The sequence below is a fragment of the Melanostigma gelatinosum genome (genome assembly GCF_949748355.1).
Source record: "Melanostigma gelatinosum genome assembly, chromosome: 8".
Taxonomy (NCBI): domain Eukaryota; kingdom Metazoa; phylum Chordata; class Actinopteri; order Perciformes; family Zoarcidae; genus Melanostigma; species Melanostigma gelatinosum.
In genome coordinates this window covers 13442246-13466607 of record NC_136641.1, presented here as the reverse complement: position 1 = coordinate 13466607, position 24362 = coordinate 13442246, and the positions used below count along the sequence as shown (strand labels likewise).

Sequence of the window (24362 nt, the reverse complement as noted above, 5' to 3'; positions counted from 1 at the left end):
CAGAAAGTGATCCACTGTCCTCAAACGCAGGAGCAGAACTTGTAGAAAGCTCCAACGGGAAAGAAGGAGGAAAAAACCTCTTTTCTGGCAAGGCACGATAAAAAAGAGAAATGAGAGAAATGTGCAGAACTCTGTGGCCTGCTCGTCCTAGGGGATGTTTTCATCTTTCTCTGTCTTCCACCCCCCCAACTCCTTTTAATGTCTGCCATTTGAGAGACTCCAGAGGGGCTGCACCTGTTTGCCTCTTGGCTAGGAGCCCCCAAATCCCTCCTCCTGCCCCCGCCTGCCACTCATGCTGCCGCGCTTCCTGGGATGGAAGGAGCGAGGGAGCGGGGAGGAGCGGGGTTGCGTGTGGTGGAAGGGATAGCTGGAGGGCATAAAGGCATTCGGGAGGAAGAGTAGAGATGTAAGCTCAGAGAGAGGGGTGGGGGATATTGTTTCAAATCCAAGTCCACTCCACACCGGACAGACCTTACTTCTGTGGCGCTTTCTCTCTCTCATGTTTTGATTTAATTTCTGTATCTTTTCTCACCTTCTCTCACCTGTACAAATCCGCATCTGCTCTCCCTCTCTTCTCTGTTAACTTTTCTCCTCGGCCTATCCGTCCCGTGCTCCAATTTCCTCCCCCGGCTCAATCTCTTCTACTTCCTCCATCTCTGCTCCTCTGCTCCTCTCTCCCTTCTTTCTCCCCCTCCTATCTTCTCTCTGTGATAGGACCATGTTAATCTGCAGTGACCTCTTCAGGTCACATTAAAGGTCGCCCAGCTTCACTTCCTGATGCCCCTAGGGCCGCTCTCTCCTCTTTATCCTTTCGGTTCTCGGCCTTATCCTGGCAGCTTTGGAGCAAAATCAACCAACCACCACCAACCAACTTTTCTCCCCATGAGTTTTGTTTTAGAGTAAAAGTATACCGAACGTGACTTCAGTGTTTTGTGCTGGTGCAAGAAACGGCTTGTTTGTAAAGGAAGCTCCTCTGTTAATGCAGATATACCCGGTTGACCTTTGGACCAGAGTACCTCTTACAAATGTGCTCACGAATTGAACTGATTTACACCTGGATGTTATGTAACACTGTTAATTAAATATAAGTACATTTTGTTACAGTAGTTTATCTTCATACAATTGAGCTGTCTTAACTGTTAAGGTCATTTTGGTCAAGTTTGCATCCTTGTATCCCTTGAAGTGTCGGATGATTTCGACTGTTTAGCAATCACTTCAAGCCAACTATTTAGACTTCTGTGCTCTTAACAGGAAGTGTTATGTGTTACATCTGACTCAATGTGTGGATATATGATATATATTTTTATCAAATTGCAATCTCAAGAGCTACTCCACAATCTTTCTACATATACCAATCATGGCAACTGCAGAAGGTAAGAAAGTGTAAGCAGGACAACAGAACACAAAATATCGGGTCAATTCTGCGAAGTAAAACTAAGATCCGTTTGCATTTAAGTCTTGATTTGTCCAGTTTACATTTTCAGAGAGAACTCAATGTGCTGCAATCCAAATACAAAGGGCTCTTGCGAATGATCAAATCCATAAAAAATGCCAAGCAAATTGAGGAATGCGTTCAACAATTTGACACGTTCTACATGAATCCTGTTGCTAAAGTCTCGTTTGTCTTTGTGTCTCGCTGTGCAGAACCGTGGACGCTTGGCTGAGAAACGCACCATCCCCCTTCCCCCCAACCGGGTGCCCAAGAAGGAGCTGGCCTCCAGCTTCAGCAGTGACGACAGTGAAGGCAGCGAGCGAGCCAGTGGGGATCATGCCCACATCAAACAAGAGGACGAGTTGCATTACAGTATCATGAGAAAGAGGTGAGGCACCTGTGACTGCTATGGTCATGACTTCAATGTAGTTTGAAGGACAGCCCAAGCGTGTTTCATGTTTTGGTTCCATGTTGTTATACCAGATACCAGTTGATATCCTAGACCTTTTAATTTGACTTCTTACATACAATACACAATGTAGCTTTCCTGGCATGAAAGTTAAAAAAAAAACAATGTTGCCAAAGCATTCTTATTTATCGTAATGAGTCCTCTGTTTTGTCAGATTTTGTCTGAAAGCAGAAGGATGGGACTTTTCATTTTTGACTCCTCAGAAGTCACTGAAAGTGATTTTTAGGATAGTTTAGAGTTGTTAGGGACACATTTTTAGATGAACAGACAAAGAACCGTGTTTAAAAAATAAACCTACAGCGTTTGCTTTGGGATGTCTAATTGAAGGGTGCGTCCTCCAATGTTGAATGTGTTAATTAGTTTGTTGATTTGCGTTTTGTTGCTCCTCCCAAGTCTCCGTGTATCTGTCGTGACTTGATATTGAAAGACTGAGTCACCTGAGTCACCAGCGTCTGCTTCATTGCATCCCATGCTGTGCTTGGCAGCGGTTTGATCACCGAGTGTTTGATATGAAACATTCATAAGATGTTGCTGTTGCGTTTTCATCTCATGTTATTGCACTTTTTCAGCCTCAGTGTGAAGAACGTTTTGAAATGGTTATGAAATAACTAGCTTTGGAATCGATGATCACTGTGATATGCATTGTGCAGCACGCTTTAAATTTTCCAAAGATTTTAGGGCTCATGGTATGAAATGAGTAAAAAAAAAATAAGACTTGGTGAGCCAGGCTTAGATTAATAGGAGAATTTGTATATGCTGCCTCAAAAACATGCACGGTCTCTGGATCCTCATCCGTCACACTAGTTTAGTCTTGTTGTTGTTTTAATCAAATCAAGAGGGACGCAACATTCTTGACAGGAACGTCTGTTTTGTGTCAGTGTTCCCAATGTTATTTTTGACAACTAGTTGGCATCAAACCGTAAAAATACCACAAATGTTTTCAAAAATGTCTGGTTTGTTTTAACCAAACAACGTCTCATTTTAGTGTGAATCAGTAAATTGCTGTTCGACAAATGGACAAAATGGATAAAGACGAGTGCTGAGGAGTTGTAGTAGATTGAGTTTGTCATAAAAATGTGAACCGCTTTTACTCAGAGCCTGTTTGAAGATATGAACATGATTACTCACTTGAATCCAGACTTGCAAATACACACATGCAGGGTTACAGTGAGGTCACCACATTGAGATGAATGAAATGGTTTTGAAAGACGGCGCTCCCTCTCTCTGATGGCCTTGTTGGGATTTTTAAAAACATTTGCACCTTTTACAATCATTAGTTTGATCCATTTTAAGTGACATAAATTAAGATATTTTCAATGTGGAATAAACTTGGTACGTACATGACAGACCATGGACAGATATAATGCAGAAGCTGTTCATTGATTAACCTCAGAAAGTCCCCAGCTGTATTATAAGCAGCTCGTCCAACCTCATTACAGGAGGGGATGTTTTTTTTACGTCTTGAGACTTGCGTGTGACACGGCGGACAGCACGGCAACTGTGAAGCTTTAAATGGATCCGCTAACCTCATTTAAGAGGGCTTCCCCTCCCCCTGACACTTGTGCCGCTGGCGTGTTAAGATGATAATGAATTTAAAGAACACTTATGACTAATATGTCAGGCTTTTACCCTTTGAAAGGCGACTGACTCGCTGGAGCCGCAGCTCCGGTCTGTCCTGGGCATCCGTCTCAGCCCTGCTTTATCCCCCAGCGCGAGTCTGGACGACCGGGATAATGGGATGTCCAATCACGGAAATGTGATTTCTATTGACCGCAGCTTCGTAAGTGAGTCGTAGAAGGGTCTTAACAAATTGGATTTGGCCAATGGATGTGAAAAATAAAGGGCCTCTGTATACATGTGTGAGCGTATCTGTGCTGTCTCATCCACACCTACTGTAACTGCACTTTAATCGACATGGGCACATCAAAGCAGCAATTATTTACCCAAATGTTTTTATCCTAACATAATTCTTCATGCAGCAAATTAACTTCAGGTGGCATTACATTAAGAGACACTTTAGACATTCTCTGCATATAGATATTTGTTATTTTAGATATAGACTAGATCGTTTGGTTAGTTCAGGCGGCTGCTTTTGCATCAAGAGGATTTGTATGTCGGTGTCAATAAGTGCTGCTTTCATCGCTCATCATTCTCATCCAGACGTCCTCTCAAGTTCATTATACAGCGGTCCACCTTCTTTTAACCGGATTAATGTTAATATTCGCTGGCTGTAGAGACAATTAGTTTACTTGCTGCTCCACAGATCTGCTCTTGTCCTGCTGAATAAGCACACGGAGCATCTAGAGACTGAAAGGCTGCCAAATGATCTTTATCACAATAAGTTCTGTACAGAAGCTCCTTGGGGTGTCGGAACCAAAGTCTAATTTAACACAACTGAAAGGTGATAACAAAATCTAGTGTTATCACCTTTGGTGTTTTGCCTTGGTATCAGTGCTGCAGATCGTTTGCATCGGACTTTCGTTAACACTGATTTATGGATTCATCTCGGGGACTAAATATTTAATACCGAACTTTTTGCCGTCTTACTCAAGGGCAAAACACTACCTTAGTGTTTGTTTCAGTTGGCCGTAACAAGGCTTTGATTGAAAAGTGCTGACTGAGAGTCTGGGTAAGTCCCCGGCAACCAACATGGATTTTATAAGTTACGCCCGCTGACGTCTGTCTTTCAGCTTTTGCCTTGTAGAAAGAACAAAAGAAATCCACCAAACCAATTATTGTTATCAACATTCACCAAAACAAGCGAAAGCAGTTTTCAGTTTTGCTACTTGATCACTTGCATTATGCAAATGCTTCTTCCTACAAAAGCAACAACATAGACCGACTGTGAGGGTCAAACACTGGGCCTCCCCATGTCACGGCCATCTTGTCCTGTGCTCCTCCACTCAGCGGGGATTAAAGCTGATTGAAACAAGCAACATACTGAATTCACAATAACCTGCTAACATCCCATCTCATTATTTTGGATTGACGTCTCTGTCTTCAGCAGCAAGGTTGCAGTTGGAGTCCTTGTGGGCGTACTTCTGATAGACCTGGTTATCGCCTTGAATTGTCGTCTGCTTGATTGTGTTTCTCCAGTTTTACCCCCGTGAAATGTTTAGGAAGTGTGAGCTTTGGGACTCATTGAGAGAAAACCATGGCGTGTTTGCTGCAGGTCCATGCATATAAAAGGCAGATTCCTACAATTAGAAGCAAACGGAAGCTTACATTCATAAACATTAAGAAGAATCTGATATTACTACTGACCAGCACAGGGCTTTTTTCAGTTTCTCTTTACAGCCTACCTATCTGTATGAAAATAGATGTTTTCATGGAGCAGCATTGGCTCGCATTTGTTAATAGTGCTCTGTACTTAATCTGTTCAATAACCACAGAGAAGGAGAGACAGTGATGCTGAGTTAGCTGCTATTGCATTTGACATTCTGTCCTCTGGCTTTATTGAACAACTGTGTCATTGCCTTATGCCAGTAGGAGGTCACGGACAGTGTGAAATTACTGGAAATGGCTCTCCCCTAAAGCACTAATTAGTGAGCTTGGAGGTTTTATAGCTTTCTAGAGGAGCTTTCCGCTTCAAGAATTTTTTTGGCTTTGTTTACACGCATGGCAACCATGGCAACAGAGTCACAGCAATTTAGTAGTTGATTGGGCGTTGGCTAGCAGCTAACGTTGGTTGTTTCCACACAGGGAGTCAACGGAAAAAAAACACTGCCCTATCAAAACAGCAGCAACTAAAAGATAGTCAGCAGTGTTCCAGCTATTTAGTCTGAGATTTGGCATCGAAGCACGAGGTTCATCGTGTCCACATGTAAAGAACACAGTGTTGACTGTCCATGTTCTGTGATACAGCATGTTGGAATGAGCTGGAGATATTAAGAGCGTTAGCTTCATACGGGATCTACAGTACAACAGTTTGCTCTTTGAAAGCTCAGAAGGATTACCTCACACTGTAACTACAACTTCCCTTTTTCAGTTGATTTTTTTCAGAATTAGAAAAAGACGATACAAGTAATAATGATGGCTCATAAAGTGTGAGCCAGAGGAGACATTAACAGTAAAGCCAGCAGTGTGTGCATGGCTCAGTGCAGGGGAACTTCAATGCAACATGGCGGACTTACCTCATACTAGTTCTATTGTACTTTTCTTTCCTCCCTTGGCTGCCTTATCGACCTCATGTCAGCCTTTACAGAAGAACAACAGGGAGAAGTGAAGCCCAAGTGAAGCCAGGCTACTCTGTTATTTATGTATCTATTTCTCTATTTCGTCATTACCCCCTCTGCTTGCAGGGTTCCCAGTTAGGGGTTGCCTTTCGATCCAACTGTGAGCAGCATGACAATTGTGTTTCCGTAGCTTGTAGGAATCGGACAAAACATAAAACGTATACGGAAGAGATCAATATTCCTGCTTTAAGCTTCACGTGCCTAAAGCGTATAGGCATTTCTTAAGTAAAAGACTTTCGTGATATTGTTTTCCCTTCAGAGCATCAGAGAAACTTTACTCATTCATTCTTTATTTCAGCATTTTGCCCAAGTCCATATTTTACCATGCTGTGGGTGTTGAATATTACATATTGCCTGGTACTATTTGAATGTTGCTGTGGGCCAACTGTGCCGGTTGGAGTTGGCTCTGTGTTCGGGCTGTTGTCTTGAGAGCAGAGGAGGGAACACAGTAAACCTGCGAGCACCAGATGTTACACAGTGCTTGCGACCTGTCTCTCTCTCTTCTCTGTCTCTCTCCCGCTCTCTCTCCCTCTCTCCCACTCCTCCTCCACTCCTCCACCTTCACATCCCTGCTGTCTGTCTGTCAGCACTTTCCCAGTGGTGGTGTGAGACATGGCGTCAGGGTGCCTGGGCTGCCAGCTTCTGCCAACTCACAGTGTGACCTCGAGCCCCGCCACCTCAGCTCCGCGTGCCAATGCCACAGCGGGCCAATACTGGGCATTTACACTGAGGCGACAGCCTTCGCCAGGAGGAGAGCTTTTTCATGTTGTTTGGACCATTTTGAAAAGTAGCTCCTACTGTAATAGTAGAAGGGAGCACAACATTTTCTTCACAGAAGAAAGAGCCCCAACAAATGATCTGGCAGACATTCAGTTTTTACTGAAATAGTTTTTATTTTTTTGGCTTTATCGAAACGCATGATTCAGCAATACAGACTTTACTTTCCATCACTGTGAAAAAATAATTTACATCATTCTGTAATATTGAATTGTATGGACTACGATAAGTGATGAGTATTTTGAATTCATAGACCAGAAGCATTGAAAAAGCAGTGAAATTATTGTCTGAAATGTATCGAGTATCTAAGTTCCAAGCATTGAATCCATGGTCTGAATTTTTGACATTTTTCCCTTGATTCTTTGATCCGAAATGTCCTGACCTAAAGCAGTAAAGTTTCTAAGTTTAGACAATATATTCACTTTAATCAACCTTAATTTACCACGGATAAAAGAGGACTTAAAACATGATTATATTCCCCAAACTAAGGAAATGAAAACTGTGTGTTGTTTTGGTATCGGCACCTAAACTTTAGTCTTTTAAATTAATGGCCAGCCCTAGTGGAAATGTGGTTAGTCATACAGGCTTTGCGGTATCATCTCCGTAATACTGCATACCAGTGGTTTCCATGACAGACGTTGCGTATTAACACATATTAGTCTTCCGAGTGTCTGGGTCAGTGTGTCTGTCCTGTGGCCGGAGATGAGAGGTGCGGTATTGACCGGTTTAGGGATGAGCTGAGGATGAGATGATTGTCTCCGGCGTGCACCTGGGTGATAAGAAAGCAGCTCATGTCCTTCTTTGCTATCAGGCACGACAGCCACAATACACCCCCCAGCCCAACCCATCTCCATCCTCTCCGAGGCCCCCGTCCTTCCATGCTAACCCCGGCCCTAGGAGCTCCTTAGGGAGCGCTGACTCAGGTGACTGGGTTTTAAACACCATCCACACCCCCCTTCCTCATCTTCCAGGGCTTGAGTGTGACCTTGCCTCCACCCAGAGAAAGAAGGGTGGAAGGGGTTGAGGGCGGGCAGGGATAGGGCTAGGACCTCATTAGCACAAGCCGAGGCGGGACGGCTCAGGAAAAGTGTGCTAATTACCCTCCTGACAATGTCCTTGCCGTTCATGGCTTAGAGCGGCTACTTCGCCACGGGATAATAACCCCATCACCTCTCTGAGAAGTTCAGGATGGCATTATCATGATCACTTTAAATGATGGACAGATGGTGGTGTTATAACGTAGCTAGCTGGTTGATGGATTTGGCTGCAGTTGCTCACAGTGGCGCGTGTGAACTGCAGTGTGTGTGATTTGTGCTTTGTTGTCACTGGGTGACGCAGAACATTATATGACTTTAAACCCTGCACCTCATTTTAGTCTTTAAAAAAAAGCATTGGGCTCTCAGACACAGATAGCTACTAATTTTAGCAAGTTACACTCTATAAAAAGAAGTGTATCATTAGTCTGAAAAGTTTGCAGTCACAGTCCAATCAAGCGTCTCCTTGCTTAGCAGCCGGCGGTGTCTGTTTTGTCTGAGACTGTTCTCTGCGTCATTGGTTCTCTGTGACTGAAAGGTGACCGGTGAGGCCGGCATTAGGCCCTCCGAGCTTTCCTCCATCTTTTCTGTTAGCGTGTGGAAAACAGCTTGGCAGCCGACAGCCTGACATTACAGCAGGAGCCTGTAATCATGGGACTGTAAAAACCCAAATCCAGCAGCCGCAAACAGTGTGGCCTCGTCATAGTGGTGGCAGCTAAGAACCATTCACCGCTTCTGTCCCATAAACTGTGCTTGCTGTGTCATAGCAGACCCCCTTCATAGATGACTCTGCTTTCAATAAAGTTGCCAGTTACGCCTTTATTCGAGATTCCCACTGACACGAGAGGATGGCGATACCAACCAACTGACATGTTTAAAACTGCATGTTTTTAGGCGTATTATGTGGAGAAAATCAGTGTACATGAAGTTTCCTGTTCATTTGGGCTTTGGGATGTTCTTCCATGTGGTAAACAGTAAATTATATTCAGAGTGTTGCCTAAAACATATTCAACCCTGTACCTCTCCTACCACACAAGCTATTTGCTATTACCTTGTAACTACATTGGTGCATGGCTGCTATACTCCTCTCAAACGCTAAGCACTTATTTCCCTTCATTGGGCCATTTAATGCAACCAGGATGGTAATCAGATTGCAAATGAAATTCCTTCATGACACGGTTGTTGTTTGAGTCTGCTGGTGTGGGGAGGTAAGAACGGCAGCTGGTGAAGCCTTTGGACAGGCAGCGTGGCTCCAACCAGATCTGGGCCTAATCTGTGAACCCGCCTCCTGATCCTCCTTTAGGTGCTGAAGGACAGGACAGGGGGTGTGAGAGACTCTTGTGGACAGTTTTGTTGTGAAGGGCCTCCTGTTGAAGTGCAGGCGCGACAGTAGAAGAGAAGACCCGAAGCCCAGTCTCATATAACACAGATTCATTGCGTTGTCTTTTAGATATTTTATTACTAATAAGTAAGTAAGACATGTTCAAGGATGAATGTTATTCTTTATTTCTTTTTTCATCATCTTTCTTTTAGCATTATTCAATTTTCTCTAAAACAGCAGTTGGCGGCCCGAGTTATAAAGAGCCATAATCAGGTTTTAAGCTGCTAAAGTACTTATGAGTTGTGAATATGTTCGTTAATACATCTTAGTGTGGAAGATGAGTAGGGATGAGACCCAAAAGTGCTGGGTGCGGTAGTCTGTCAGAGTGTATTACACACCTCGGAGCTAAGAGCCGGTTGATAGGACGGCCACTTGTAGCTCGAGGTATTTTAGAGAGTTTGGACTGTGCTGTCTGGATGGAGGATTTTTGTGGTAATAGTGCATGAAATATTATGAATTTATGCGCTGCTGATTTATCACACACTGGTTTGGATTGCGTTGTGGAATTAAGTTTCTTTGGGGCTGCTAACTGTGTTTATCCTCCCTCCCTTCCCTCTGTGTGTGTGTGTGTGTGTGTGTGTGTGTGTGTGTGTGTGTGTGTGTGTGTGTGTGTGTGTGTGTGTGTGTGTGTGTGTGTGTGTGTGTGTGTGTGTGTGTGTGTGTGTGTGTGTGTGTGTGTGTGTGTGTGTGTGTGTGTGTGTGTGTGTGTGCGTGTGTGTGTGTGTGTGTACTACAGTCGTGACAGTGACCTCTCTACAATCATCTCCAACCTGCACCACACCAGACAGCACGGCATGCCCGAGGACCAGTCAGCCTCCGACCACAACACCAGTACTGGACACACAGGTAGGACCCCCAGTGATGCTGCGTGTGTGTTTAAAGGTTTGCCAGGATGTTTTCTTACTTTTTCTTTTATTTTAAATGTCTCTCTTTCTGCCTTTGCATTTAGACTGATGATATACTCCCCTTTACATCTCCTGTAACATATGTAAACGTTTCATTATCCATTTAATTTACCATAATTTGTGTGATTTGGGGGAATTTAACATAAGCTTATTACTCATTCCTGGAGGTCGCTCTCAATTTGATTACTTAATGGTCTTCCCACATTCTCTGCCACACTCCAGGATTTTTGTTAAACCCCCTGTTTTAAATTACTGCTGAATAAATAGCTTTGTTTGCCATTAATCCAGTTTCTTGTGAGCAGAGGAACCATGCACGTGCTAAGAGCTTTTCTTACGGCTTATAGACAGAACACAGACAGCATTTAATCACAGCTATTTGTCATGTAGCTTGTATGAGGATATTGTGTCTCCTTCAAAGACGTATGTTTGTAAAACAGCCTCTGTGTATATCTCTATTCAGCAAGGCAAGGCAAGTTTATTTGTAAAGCACATTTCAACAACAAGGTAATTCAAAGTGCTTCACATAAAACCATTAAAAGCATCAAAACATAAGGCAAAAGAAAAGGAGATTTAAAAACAATTAAAGAAACAGTGTAAGAAATAAAATTCAGTGGTAAAATGCAGAAATGCAGGAAATTTATTAATATATTAATTGAATGTGGTTCAATGAAAGGCAGCAGCAAACTGAAGTATCTATACATTATCAATACCCTGCAGTCATATATTTTTATATATTTATGTAAAAACGTGGGTCAGTTTAAACTGTTCATAATTACAATCATGTAGCATTCTCTGGTCCATATGTGGCTACGAACAGCCAAAGATCAGTGGTCAATCAGTGATCCCTTTTAATTCAACCACAACATGATGTTCTGGTATGTGTTGAAGAAAAGCCTCAAAACAAAGACAGAAATGCTAGCTTCCAAATACACACACGTTCTCACACACACACACACACACGCACGCGCGCGCGCGCGCGCGCGCACACACACACATACACACACACACACGCGCTCAAGCACACCACGGCACCTGTCAAAGACCAAAGGAGCAATCACACTAAAGTTAAAATATCAACTCCTTTTCCCAAACCTGCTCACCCTGTTTAAGTCTGTAGCCTAATAATGAACTTCGTTTCTTTTCTTTTTCTTTAAATACAAGGGCTAGTGTACTGAATGCACAGATTATATCTATACAGTCAAAAAAGTAAAGGAGATTTAATCGATGTCTCCCTGAGACATTACGCTGCACGCAATCAACCATACACTGCCGCAGTTCTGCAATTACTCGCACACAAACCACGTCTGGAAAAGATCTCTGCCGATCTGCGTTTTATAGTGTACGCCTTGCACGAACTCGGTCCCGAAGGAAATGGCGATATATTGTGCAGTTCTTTTACTTGTCTTCACCTAAAACCATTAAAAGCATCAACACATAAGGCAAAAGAAAAGGAGATTTAAAAGCAATTAAGAACAGTGTAAGAAATAAAATACAGTAATAAAATGCAGAAATGCAGGAAATTGATTAATATATTAATTGAATGTGGTTCAATTAAAGGCAGCAGCAAACAGAAAAGTCTTCAATCTTGATTTAAATGAGCTGAGGGTCTCAGCAGACCTGCAGCTTTCTGGGACTTTGTTCCAGATATGTGGAGCAGAAAAACTGAACGCTGCTTCTCCATGTTTAGTTCTGACTCTGGGAGCAGAAAGTAATAATAATTATGATAACACACTTTGTTGTTTTGCATAATCTGAGCTAGTGGAAGCATGTAGATGTTGAACAGAAGAGGCCCCAGTATTGAACCTTGGGGAACACCACATGTCATTTTCGTCAGCTCTGATGTGTAATCAGCTACAGACACAAAGTATTCTCGGTCCTTCAAGTAGGATTCAAACCAGTTAAGTGCTGTGCCAGAGAGTCCCACCCAGATTTTTTATCTTTCTAGGAGTATGGCATGGTCCAGCTACTGTACTGTGCTGTACTGCCACACTGTTCCTACTTTCATGACATATGTTTGTGTCATCTACTGTATCCCAACAAGGTATAATTGAGTGCAACAATGCTTCACAAGCAACCCGAACACATTATCATGTCATTTTATATTTAAAAGTATTATATTGTCAATACCTTTTGAAACAGCTTTCAACTGATATGTCACACCTTTTGGATGAGTGTTGTAGGCTCTTGTATTATTATTTTTTCCTGTTCAAAATGTTTGTCAGGATGTCTTTTCTCAAGGTTCAAACCATGAAAGTCAGATGAATTTAATCATAGAAATTATTATCAATGTAAACTGTAATAGTTTATCTTTTTTTTCAATATATGCTGACTTTTGCAAACAGGAAACTATCTAAAATACTGACCATGAAAAAAAAAGATCTGCTGAATTATAAACATCCCATCAGTCCAAAATTTTAACAAATGCATTCACCCCTTATTAACAAATGAGTTGTCTGGTTATCAGTGAAGACCATACCTCGCTCCAATGGTGCTCTGGGTTTGACCCTGTCCCTTCTTATAACATTAGCCAGAGGCACAGCTAGAACCACAATCAGTCCAGACCCAACACCTCCATACCCTCTCTCTGTGTGCTCATCTCCTCTGTCTGCCAGATTAATTGTCCATACGGTGCCTGTGATATCAGCTGGGGTGGGTGGAAGGTGGAGGGTATTAGACTGCTCAACAGCCAATCCAGCCAGTGTCTTAAACCACGGTTTGTGACGGATTTCCACCCAAATACCGGCCTAATCAGCCGCTAAAGTTAATAGAGAAATCAGAGCCCTGAGTAGTTATTTGTGAAGAAAACACAAGGGGATAGAGGTGGGCAGGTGGGGGTTGATGGAGGAAAGGGTGAGCACAGTGTGGCCTACATCAAGGGGGGTCCAAGACCCTAAAATCTGTCCGTTTGAGCACTAAAGGGAGATTTAACAGGCTCCCTAAGCTGCTCGCTCTGCGTCCGTAAACAAGTCCAATCCGATCAGCCACTGGCTCCAACTCTGTCTGCCAGTGAAATTAGACGCACACACGTTCAGAAACGCACAATTACACACAAGTAACACATGGTTATACAGATATGTGCCAACGCAAAATCAACACATGTTTAAATTTGCATCCAAATAAAGGTGGGTGTAATGTGTATGCATTTTTAGAGCAGTGGATTATTTTACTTTGAGATAAATGAGACAGTAAACGCAGCTTGCTGTATAATATTGTGTTTACTCTGTTCTGTCAGTCAACTCTCCAATTTGACTTATCCTCCACAAGTCAGTCTTTAAACTGTAGACGGAGAAAATGTGAGAGGCAGAGGAGTAAGATAGGAGAGAAATTAAGGACATTAAGGAAAAGTCTGCAGCAGAGAGAGACCGAGATGCATTGATGGAAGAAACATTTGGAAGTGGAGAGAGAGAGACAGCGAGAGGAAAGAGAGATGAATGAGTGCGGTGGTGGTATCAGGGGAGGGCAGGCGGCGGCGATGGCGGCGGACGTCTCTGTGTGTTGTTGTGTGTGTGTGTGTGTGTGTGTGTGGGTCAGGAGGAAAGGGAAGCAGGCTTGCCGGGTCGTCTCTGCGCCGTAGTGGGCCGTTAATTAAATCTGAGGGACAGACAGGAGGCCTGCCTCCCTCCTTCTCTTCTCCCCTCCCTCCCTCCCTTATTTGCTCTCTCACTCCCCAGCCGCTGGCTATTCAGAGGCTCTGCGAGAGGGGGAGGGAGGGGTAGAGCCGGGGCGCCGACGCTGAGAGTCTGGCTGCCTGTGGAGACTGTAAACCGTGGTTCTGCGGTCAGACTGGAGACTCAAACGGGCAGATAAGGTGTTTTTGGACCGCCACTCACTCTCTCTCGCTCTCTCCTCCCTACACTCAGACTCCCAGAGGCAGTTACAGCCTGTCGGTGTGTGTGTGTGTGTGTGTGTGTTTGTGTGTGTGTGTGTGTGTGTGTGTGTGGTTGGGGGTTGTAGCAGTGGTTTGGGGCTTGAGCACATTTTTGTGTGTGTACACCTTTCCATGTGTGGTTTTAAATGCCTGGTTTTAGATGTTTGCTTGCGTGTGAATCTGCCGGCCAGCATGTTGGTGCAAGACCTGCTTTCTCAAACTGATTGTGAGCGAGGATCGCTCTTAAAATATTACCAGCTAGGTATTACTTGATGAGCATAGAAAGGCAATTCTAAACAAAAGTAAACACTCCAGGATTTCTGATATTAGCTCTGTCATACAGAAGCAAAAAGGGCAATGGGGGTTGTAAATCATTTAAAACATCCCACTACTTAACAGGAATGTAATTGCACTGCCGTACCGTAATGCCTTCGCAGGGTTATTGTTCATAAAGACATGTTAATGCTTCTGTCAAGAGATAAAATTCACAGGTGCCAAAATAAAATGCTGAGTAAATAGTGAAAATTCAAATTTCTTCTTTTAAGTGCTCTTAAAAGAAGAAAGTTGTGTTCTTCTCTCTCCACCTCTCTTTATTTCTCTCTCCCTGTTGAAAATATATTGAACATGACAAACAGTGGACCAGTGTTACTGTGTCTGTACATTTGCACGTGTTGGAGGTGGCGCATCCTCTCCTCAGCGTGAGCAAAAGCGCCGCTCTCCCCATCAACCACCCCCACCCCCCCCCCCCTCTCCCAGCCAGCTGCATCGGCCTGTAAGCCAATCAATGGCAGGGCTTTCAGGGCCGGCGGAGGCCCCGGCGCACGGAGGGGGGATCAATAAGTTATTAGCACCATTCTGTCAGCTGTAATGTGGAGATTGATCGGGGGGCTGTGGCTGGCGGCCCACCCCACGTCCCCGCCTGTCACCCCCCCCCCCCCCTTCCTCTCCGCACAGCCCCCCTTCACCGGCCTGATAAAGATGACAGATTAACGGAGTAAGAGAGGAATTAAGGAGTCTGGCTGTCTGAGCTGTCACCACGCTCCATGGGATGGAGAGTGGAGAGGAAGAGGACTAAAGTTTGAGGGAGGAGAGGAAATCAGAGAGTAAAGAGGAATGCCTACCTGATGGTTCGCCCTGGTGGTGTCACATGAAAGAGGCAAGGGTTTAATTCCTGCTGTTTCCTCTTTTTATATCCGTCCCTCTGTTTTCATCCCTCTTTTCTCTGAGTGGGAGGAACCGCAGATAAGGAGGAGGTTAACTAGCAAAGAGGAACTGAGGCAGAGGCTTGAATATTGGGTGGTTGAAACAAGGTTAGCCTGTTTTTGTTGACCAGGAATGGTAAAAACAAGGGGCTATATCATAGCAGCTCATGCCATTTTAACTTCATTATTGCACTCTTGACAGTAAAATCACGGTCGACTCCTGACTCCATAACCATTCATTCTTCAGCAGTATTAACAAGCAGGTGGTAGGGAAATGCTCGGGGTAGCAAACTTGACTGTAAGCAGTGTTAGTGGGAGTAAAAGTGTTAGCGTAGACGCTAGCAGAGCTCAGGGTTCGGCATTAAAAGGGAGCGCCGGTGCTCTAAGAAGCCCCATTTAATTGGCTTTAAAAGCTTTCCGCCCTCAAATCTCTGGCCCTCGGGCACTCACTCAGGAGACGCAGTGTCTTGAGTGAGGTCGGCTCAAGAGACGACTCAAGTGTGTGTGTGTGTGTGTGTTTGATCATGAGAGGGTGTGTGTGTGTTAGAATAGGGGGTCTAACTAATGTGGGTTCTCTCTTTCTTTGTTAATATTCCAGTAATAAGAGATCTTTTTGTGTGTTTTTCTTTTAAAGAAGACACATTTTCAAATCAAACATGATTTGAAAATGAGAAGAAAAACTGAATATAAAGGTTCTGACAGAAAAAGTAGAAATTATGAAAGACATTCAATATGTGTGTCTATGGACTTTTCCATTAGCGTCCCCCCTTCCCCCTTCTGCCTTCCGCCTTCCCTCCACTGTATCCTTAGTATGGTATAGGAGTGGATCTCCTCAGGACCTGAGAGGCAACATCAAACACTGGATCATTCGTGAACCTCACTCTCTCCCTTTCTTGTTTGCTCACTCGCCCTCTCATCAACACCAGGGCTCCTTCAGCAGCCCAACAACATCCTCTGAGTCCTGACTAAATGTCTGTCTGTCTGTCTGTCTGTCTCTCTTTCCCGTCCCTGTCTATCTGTGTCTCATTATAGTGAAGAAAGAACATAAGTTTGGGTGATAGGTTCAGGATTAAAGGTGAGACTCCACTCCAGCTTCACTCCTCTGTTGATGACTGAGGTTGGACTCAGGAGTGGACACATGACAGAAATTGCCAAATGTTGTTTACTTGGGTATTGCTACAAAATGACCTTTTTTTTGCACCAGTTTCTCCACACTGTTTACACATGCTGTGCAAATGATGCAACATTGCTTTGTTGAAAAAGAGAGAGAGATAGGATCCATTCTCCTTGGGGAGGGGGGGGGGCACTCCCCATCCTTAAAAATAAGCACAGAGAAGTGAGAGAGAGAAAGCAAGAAAAAAAGAGTAAGAAGGGAAGCAGTTGCTGCTGTGGCTTGGCTGTCTGTGTGGAGGAAGAAACGGAGTCATAGAAAAAAGTGTATGAGATAGAAAGAGAGAGAGAGAGAGAGAGAGAGCAATGACAAACAGCCTTTTCCTTCCTGCCGGCACTGCATGCAATGTGCTCTGCATCCCCTCTCTCTGATTAGGCCAGTATTGATTTGAGGTGTGTATGAGGGGGTTGGAGGTGAGGCGATTGGGTGGGAAGGATGAGAGGGGAGGAAGAGGAGGCAGTATGGGGGGCTATAATTGTACACTAGATGCTCCTCTTTGGTGGCAGGGGAGGAGGGAGAGGGAGAACAGGAATGAAGAGACGGAGGCAGGGAGGGTGTAAATGGGAGGAGAGAGAGAACTCCTAATGGGAGGAGGTTTTACACACACCAAGAGGAGAGAGAGAGACAAAGAAATGAGAAATGAGGCAAGAAGATCAGAAGTGTGTTTATGAGGAGAGGACAGCAACAGGAGAGAGGGGAGAAGGAGGAGACTATCTGTCGTGGAGGTACAAAAACTAAAAGTAACACCTGATACAGACATAATGTAGGCTGAGAGTGATTTCCCAAGCAGCTGAGAGGCTCTCGTGCACTTAAGTTCAGTCAGAGCCTTTTGTGCCAACATCTGGAAAAAGAGAAGAGAGAGAGAGGAAGAATAGTGATAACACTTTAAGACAGAATGTTGAGAAGAGAGGTTGGAGGAGACACAGAGAGACAGAGCCCTCCTCCCTCCTTCAAACAGACCAAAACACGCACACACGTGAATGAGCCAGGCAGATCTGTCATCCACGGCGGTGCAGGCCCCCTCTCGTATCTGACAGAACAAGCAAATCTCCAGACGCCCGTGGCATGCTTTACTTGCTCTCTTTCTCTCTACCCATCACTTCTTTTTTTTTTTCTCTTTGGCTCTTTTTTACTTCCCCTCTTCTACATCTGCATTTCCAAAACAGCCGCCATGTATACAGGTAGGCATAGAGCAGAGCTTCAATATCAAGATTTTACTTTGGCCTTTTTTGCTTACCGCTCTTTCTCTCTTTGTGTGCTTACAGATGACCTTCTAGGAAAGAGAAGAAGCTTCTCTCCCAACAGCAGCAGCGAGTGTCCCTCTGACAGCAAGAAGTCACGTAGCGTATCCCCCAAAGGTAAGACCATGCAGAGTATTTGTGACTTTACAGATGTGCTTGGACGGACATTTTCTGACCGAAAAGAAGGGAAAATTGTGGGAAAGAAGACAGGATGGCTGAGTTAAAGTTAAAGAGAAAGGATGGAAGCTGCAGAGTGAAGAGGGAAACATGTGGTGGTACTAGTTTAGCTGCTGGTGGTCAGTGTTGGCGTGATACACATCAAGTCACTAAAGGGTCACTTAAATTACCAAAACTAGTAGTTTTTATCTGCTGAGCTTTGTCTGCTAGATTCTGCTGCTAACCCAATACGATGGGTGTTTTGAGCACCACAAAAGGAGAATTTGTACTGCTGAAAACATTGAGAAATGACATTGATAAAAACTCTTTTCTTCCCATGTAAAATGTCAGAATTCCTCTGGTCACTCAACAGGCCTGACTTGAACAGTTTTCATTTTGTGACCACATCTGCAGTAGAAAATAGTCCCAATTTTAACAAGAAAACAGAACATGGGTGGTAGGGAAATGCCAGGGGCAGCTCCGAACGCAGAACACACGTAATATAACATCTAAATGTTATAATACCTTAGATAATGGCCCCTGTTGATTGAATCATTTCTGCTGCTGATTCCTAATATAAACTTTATCGCCTTTTCATCTGCTCTCTATGTGACATGGGAAGAACATAAATAACAAATCTTAAAAAGGCATACGTTGGCAAGACAATTCCCCGCTGTAGTGCTGCAATCCGGTCGCCATCCTCTATTATTCATATTTCCCTCATGTGGCGAGAAACCAGGCGCCCAGCGTGGAGCCGGCACAGCCGTCCCTCTGGGCTCCTGAGGAAGACTTCCTGACTGATGCATTATACAGCAGGCAAAACCGCGAAACCAAGGGCAGCTCACCACACATCCAGTCTCATCTCTGGAGACGACTGAACAACATGTACACACACACACACACACACACACACAGAGACACACACACTCTCCAGGAGCGAAGCCAAACATAAAAAACACGTACAGTGACACAAACTATGTTATTTTATTATGGTTAAATTCAGTGTAAAGCATAGATGGGGGGGAGGGTAAGTGCAGATTAAGCTGTCGAGAGCTCAGCCTGAGCCTAGTGTTGACCTTTTCCCCCTGGGTAACCTTTGACCGACAACAGCCCTGCCTGGAGCCTCTTTCTCTGAGTAGAGAAGCACTCATTCCTGGCCATTATAGTCTTATTTAGACACAACTCGGCTTCTGAAAGATGCATGGGTTTTCATGTGGATGCGAGTTCTGTGTGCGTACTCGGGCTTGGCTTCCTCTTAAGGCAAATGGGGCTTGTGTGTTTTTATTTTGACGTTGTGCTCTTTTGCCTGTGTGGTTAGGTTGTATATGGCTTGCATACATTTTAAATTGTCTGTATATTTGCATGAGGGAGGGTGACTGATAAAGGGGTGTGTGTGTGTGTGTGTGTGTGTGCGTGCAGCCTGCTGTCCAGAGAAATGAAGTTAAGCCATTTCAAAACACCGCTGATCATGTGTCTTAACCTTGCACTCCATCCACATTCGAACCCAGACTCTGTACCTGCATGTGTGTTTCCTTATCGATGCATGTCTTCATGTCCTCCAAGTTCGGCGACAGACACTATCCCTTAATGACTAACGCAAGTCGTGAAGTAAATTGTGAGAGAGGGAGACAGAGACGGAGTAGCGCAGCGTAGGAATGGAGCACAAGAGATTGGATGCCGCTGTGTAAATGATGTCTGTTTTTCTTTCCGCTGCAAAATCGTCACCCCCTGCTGTGTTCAGAGAGCGAGAAAACTTCAGACAGTCGCAGACTAGTTGCGTGCACACACATACACATAGACTTGAGGACCTTGGGTGGATTAGCTAGAGCTTGACAGTGGAGACAGAGATACTTGCGTGCTCGCTTCCTCCACCACCACCTCCAACCCACCTCCGCTCCTTAGCGCCACTCCTGCTCGCCTGCCCGGGGCCAGGCTCAGGTTTCAATAAGAGGGAGGGTGGTAAAAATAACCCCTGCTTTCCTCTGCTTCTCCCTCCTCCTCCTCCTCATCCTCTTTCTCCCTCCTCTAAGTCCCAAAACACCTCCCCATATCCCCCACCAACCATACCTTAGATCATGTTACTATTGACAGAGAGAGGGAGGAGGGAGGTCAGAGAGAGAGATTAAGTATGGGGACTGACAGCTAGATGGATATCATACACCACATGACCACACATGAAGGAAGAAGCAGGGCCTTCTTTTGTAGTCTGTATAAAAAAATATTTAAAATACAATCCAGCAAAACAGCCCCACTTAAAACCTTTCACCTTATGCAAACAGTAATGCATAATTCCGTGCTTTCTGTCAGAGAACTAGTGAGTTCGTGCTAGGGTCAGGCTCCGACCATTAACAATGCATGTGTATGTGTATAGCTTCATCCAAAGGAGTTTCCAGTCCATCAGGGCGGTCTTAGCGGTCTTCTTAATGAATAATCTGTGTAGAAGCATGTTTTTCTGGCTGATCTCTGAGGAAGCCTTCGCGACAGAGTGCAGTAATAATAAACAAATATGCAAGATAGACCAACAATATAATTAATGATGGGTAATTCTTTGGTATGTGTGGTTTACAATGGTAATGAGTGCATTCTGTGATGTTTTTTAAAACAGTGTAAGAAATTATTTTTGTTGGAAAATTACCAAATTTACCTCCACCCTGCAAAATTGTGAACCCGTAGACATCTCACAGTGCTCAGAATGACTCAAATTAAATTCTGGTGTTTAGATAAAGATGCAAGACACTAATGGGCTGTAAAGCGTCCTAAAACACACTTCATTCTAAATCAAACGGCGATGTATGCAGGCAATCGGCTCAAAGTCACTGAATAAGACATTTTATACAATCTTGTATACAAAGCGGTTTCTGAGCAGCAGTGAGTGAGCTCATTAAGAACATTTGGACTCACTAGTATTAGTTTTTGTCCTTCTCTGGTTTATTTGGGGTAAACAGATAAGTATACTTTGCAGGGTTGCTAAACTGTAGTGTTCTGTGTTCAGTTCAGTGATCTCATGAAATGGGATTTCGGGTATTCAACTTCAAATTTTGCAAATCTGTGACCTCTGGCTTCTGTTTGAAACTGCACAGCAGTTAGTAGTTATCCCCTGATAATGTGGATATTGACAGTCATTGATACAAGTGTCCCTCCTCTCTTCAGAGAACTCTCACAGCCCGGTGGTGGAGGCAGGCGGCAGCCACGGCCACATGAGCCCCGAGGAGCACTACAGGCGCATGATGTCAGCGCTCAGCGAGCAAGGGTCCTATGAGGAGCAGCAGCAACGGCTCTACCAGCTGGCGAGCAGCATGGGTCTGCCTGGCCACGGTCAGTCCACGGGCTCTGTATTTGTAGGTGTGTGTACGGTCATCATCATCCTCACTGTCATATTGGCTTTCAAATATCTCTCATTTTGTTACACCTTACTGTATTTACCTCAGTGCACAGTTGATTTTTATATTCAGAACAGCATTTCCTGCTCTACAAGTAAGAACCGACTGATGAAAGATCTAGAGCTACTTTTCCTTTAAGTTTTTTTTTTTTTTCAAACTTTGAAATAACTTCAGAGTTAGTTTGAAGTAACTTGCGATTTACTTCACACGGCACACTGCTGCCATTGAAACCCCAGCCATGGAGACGGCTGACATTTCTATTTGCGGTGCTTGCCCACCCAGTGTCAAAGTGTCACTCTGGGTGATTTCTGACCACCCTGGCCTCCGTTGTTAACAACACCCACAAGGCTGTGCATGCATCAACATTGCGATTGATCTAGAAGCTCTCATTGGCTGCCTGCCAACCCTCTAAATCTCCCAACACCCTCGAAACCACTAGTGTGTCCCAGTTTTTCTCAATTTCAACAGTCACGTAACATTGACTGGTTTTAACTTGAGAGAAATGTAGTTTGATTGGGAAAATGAGAAAATTTGGATTTTATAAGTTGGCCTTATATTCGTTTCACTGTGCCTGCCATTAAATGCCAACCTTTTTCTCACATTTTTGTAAAGAATGTAACATTAAGTCCTACCAGTCTTTATGAGCTCTTTTGCAGTAGCATAAATCCAATTGATGCCCTGGCCGACTTGTAGTTTGAGCTACTTTTATTTTTATTTGATTAGTAATGATTTTTAATTGCTGGCTGCAAATCTAGGGGGCGAAGCCTATAAACACTTTAATTGCCTCTTCCTCGTGTCTTAGAGGAGTTAGAGGGAAGATGCAGTGCATTGTGGGTTTTTTTATGGCCCAGGGTGCAGTCTGATCACTGGCTTCCTTTCCCAGAAACCTTGCTGGTATGAGGAAGGCGCTCTGGCGCAATATAGACATACTCGATGCCTTTCTTCACTCCCACATCCCAAATCGTTTGATCATTTCCGCAGCGTTCTTTATTCTGCACACGTGCATTCCTCTTCCAAGCTGCACTTAAAAGCAATATATGTGCAGAAGAAGTCGCGAAAGAGGTGAGGAGAAACCAGGAATACAAGTCCCAAAAAGCTGAGGAGAGAACTGGGCAAAGAAAATGAGGGAGGAACAGGGTTGAGGGAATAGTTTCTCCCGGAGCAAGAAATAAAAATAACAACCCCACATACATACAAGTTTATGGTTTATTAATAATGCTAGGGTGACACACATACAACTGCCATTTCAAACACAAAGTCATGGTAAGACTTCCTCTTAGCAATGTGTGTGTTTACATTTGCTCTTGTGTTTGTGTGTTTCATATTCTCCAAACGAATGATGAGCCATGGGCATCAGAGCCACGCCTTTGGTGTTGATAATATTACTTTTCTTCCACACCTGGCAACTTCCTCCGTCTATCTACCGACTGCTTACAAGTTTATGTAGAAAACTCAGTATAACACTACCTTCACGTCCTCCCTTCTGCCAATTAACAGTCTGAGCTTGTTAAGAAACTAACACTCTCACACACGAACAATCCAGGAGATGGGACAGATGGACGGCTGTTTTGTCTCTTGAGAGGCTGACGCGAATCCCTTCAGCGAGAGCCCCTTGACATTGACCTAGTCTCTGATGGGGCCCTGTGACCCCCTCCTCCCTCCCTCCTGGGCCCCCATCACCAAACATCTCTCCTACACATCTCCATCTCTAGCATTGCTTTCATACCCTCTCCCCTCATCCTCCTCCTTTTCCTTACCCCCACCTCCAACCTTCCCTTTAGCCTTGGTCCCCGCAGAGCATCCTTTCATGTGTTTGAAGTGTCGGGCACAGAAAATTAGAGTGTGTGTGCGTGAAAGAAGCAGGGGTGAGGAGGAACTCTGTTCATGTGTGTGGATGTGTAGGTGTTGTTTGAGAGGTTCTCTCTGAACCTAATGGGCAAAAGAAGAGTAGGGAAGGGGAGTGGGGGGCTGAAATTGGGGTTGGAGGTGGAGGGGTGGCAGGATTGTAGAAATGGCCAGGAGGGCTTTCCCTCCCTCTTCATATGATGAAAGGAGAGTGAGGGAGAGAGAAAAGAAAAAGAGAGGTGGGGGTAGATATCCAGATGAAAGTGAAGGGGAGGGACGGTACGGAAGGCGCGTGCTTGTGTTTCGTCTTCTGCAGTTTAGTGTGATTGGCACTCAACATCTCTTTATCATCATCATGCCAAAGAGCCTGAAAACTCCAGCACGTGATTGGTCAAAGTACTGCCGGTTAAAGACATTCAGTGTGACAAACTAGCCACATATGTACTGCTTGCTTAGCATATACTGGCTGAACACCTCTTCCTGAAATGACACTACATTTTCTGATGTATGGTGCGTTTTAGCGGATGGTTGTCGGTCTTTGTGTACCAAATCCATCACGAGGCTGGCAAAGCTGCATCAGTGCGGCGCTCCTCTGTATTCTCGCGCCGAGAAAAACCCGGCTTAACCGAGGGGATTTAGGCCCAACACCAGGAATGATGGAGGGGAGAAAAATGGCACAAAAGAGGGATAAGCGGAATGGGTCCGAGTGGTAAACTGGGACCTCCCAAAATAACTCATGCAACGGAATATATGTGTATGTGTGTCCTCAATTCAGACTTTAATTTGCAGATGAAGGGACTCTCTTCTTGTGTTCTAGCAGCTGCAACACCAAGAGTTTTAGAGGGGAAATTCTAAATCTGAGTACTTACTCTGTACACACACACACACACACACACACACACACACACACACACACACACACACACACACACACACACACACACACACACACACACACACGCGCACACACAGTCTGAAGGTTAGAGCCCCAGGTGACCCTGCTCTTCTCAGTTCACATGAAAGAGAATTAGAGAGAGCGGGGCGGGGGATAGAGAGAGCAAAATATGTTGGAGTGAAGCTTTCCAAACACGCATTGGATAAAACGAGAATGGAATAAGATGAGAAAGGGCAGAAATAATAGAGAAATGACATACATTTTTATTGAGAAATTGTCCAGATACTTTTTTATTTTTAAATCTATCAGAGCTTACTTTGTGGCTTGGGTCGGTGGGGTTATATAACATAAAGTCTGCATTACAAACTGGA

The 24362-nt window shown here is 44.3% G+C and overlaps 1 protein-coding gene across 2 annotated transcripts in view; it reads left to right on the top strand.

The window, feature by feature from the left end:
- samd11 (sterile alpha motif domain containing 11) overlaps positions 1–24362 on the top strand; it is a gene marked incomplete at its 5' end in the record, with an annotated part of 50332 nt that overhangs the window by 9786 nt on the left and 16184 nt on the right. For both annotated transcript variants that reach the window (XM_079273883.1, XM_079273882.1), the window contains 4 exons: positions 1645–1820; positions 10065–10174; positions 17740–17832; positions 21022–21213. In XM_079273883.1, coding sequence (XP_079130009.1) covers positions 1645–1820; positions 10065–10174; positions 17740–17832; positions 21022–21213 — 571 coding nt within the window. The remainder of the gene's footprint in view (positions 1–1644; positions 1821–10064; positions 10175–17739; positions 17833–21021; positions 21214–24362) is intronic.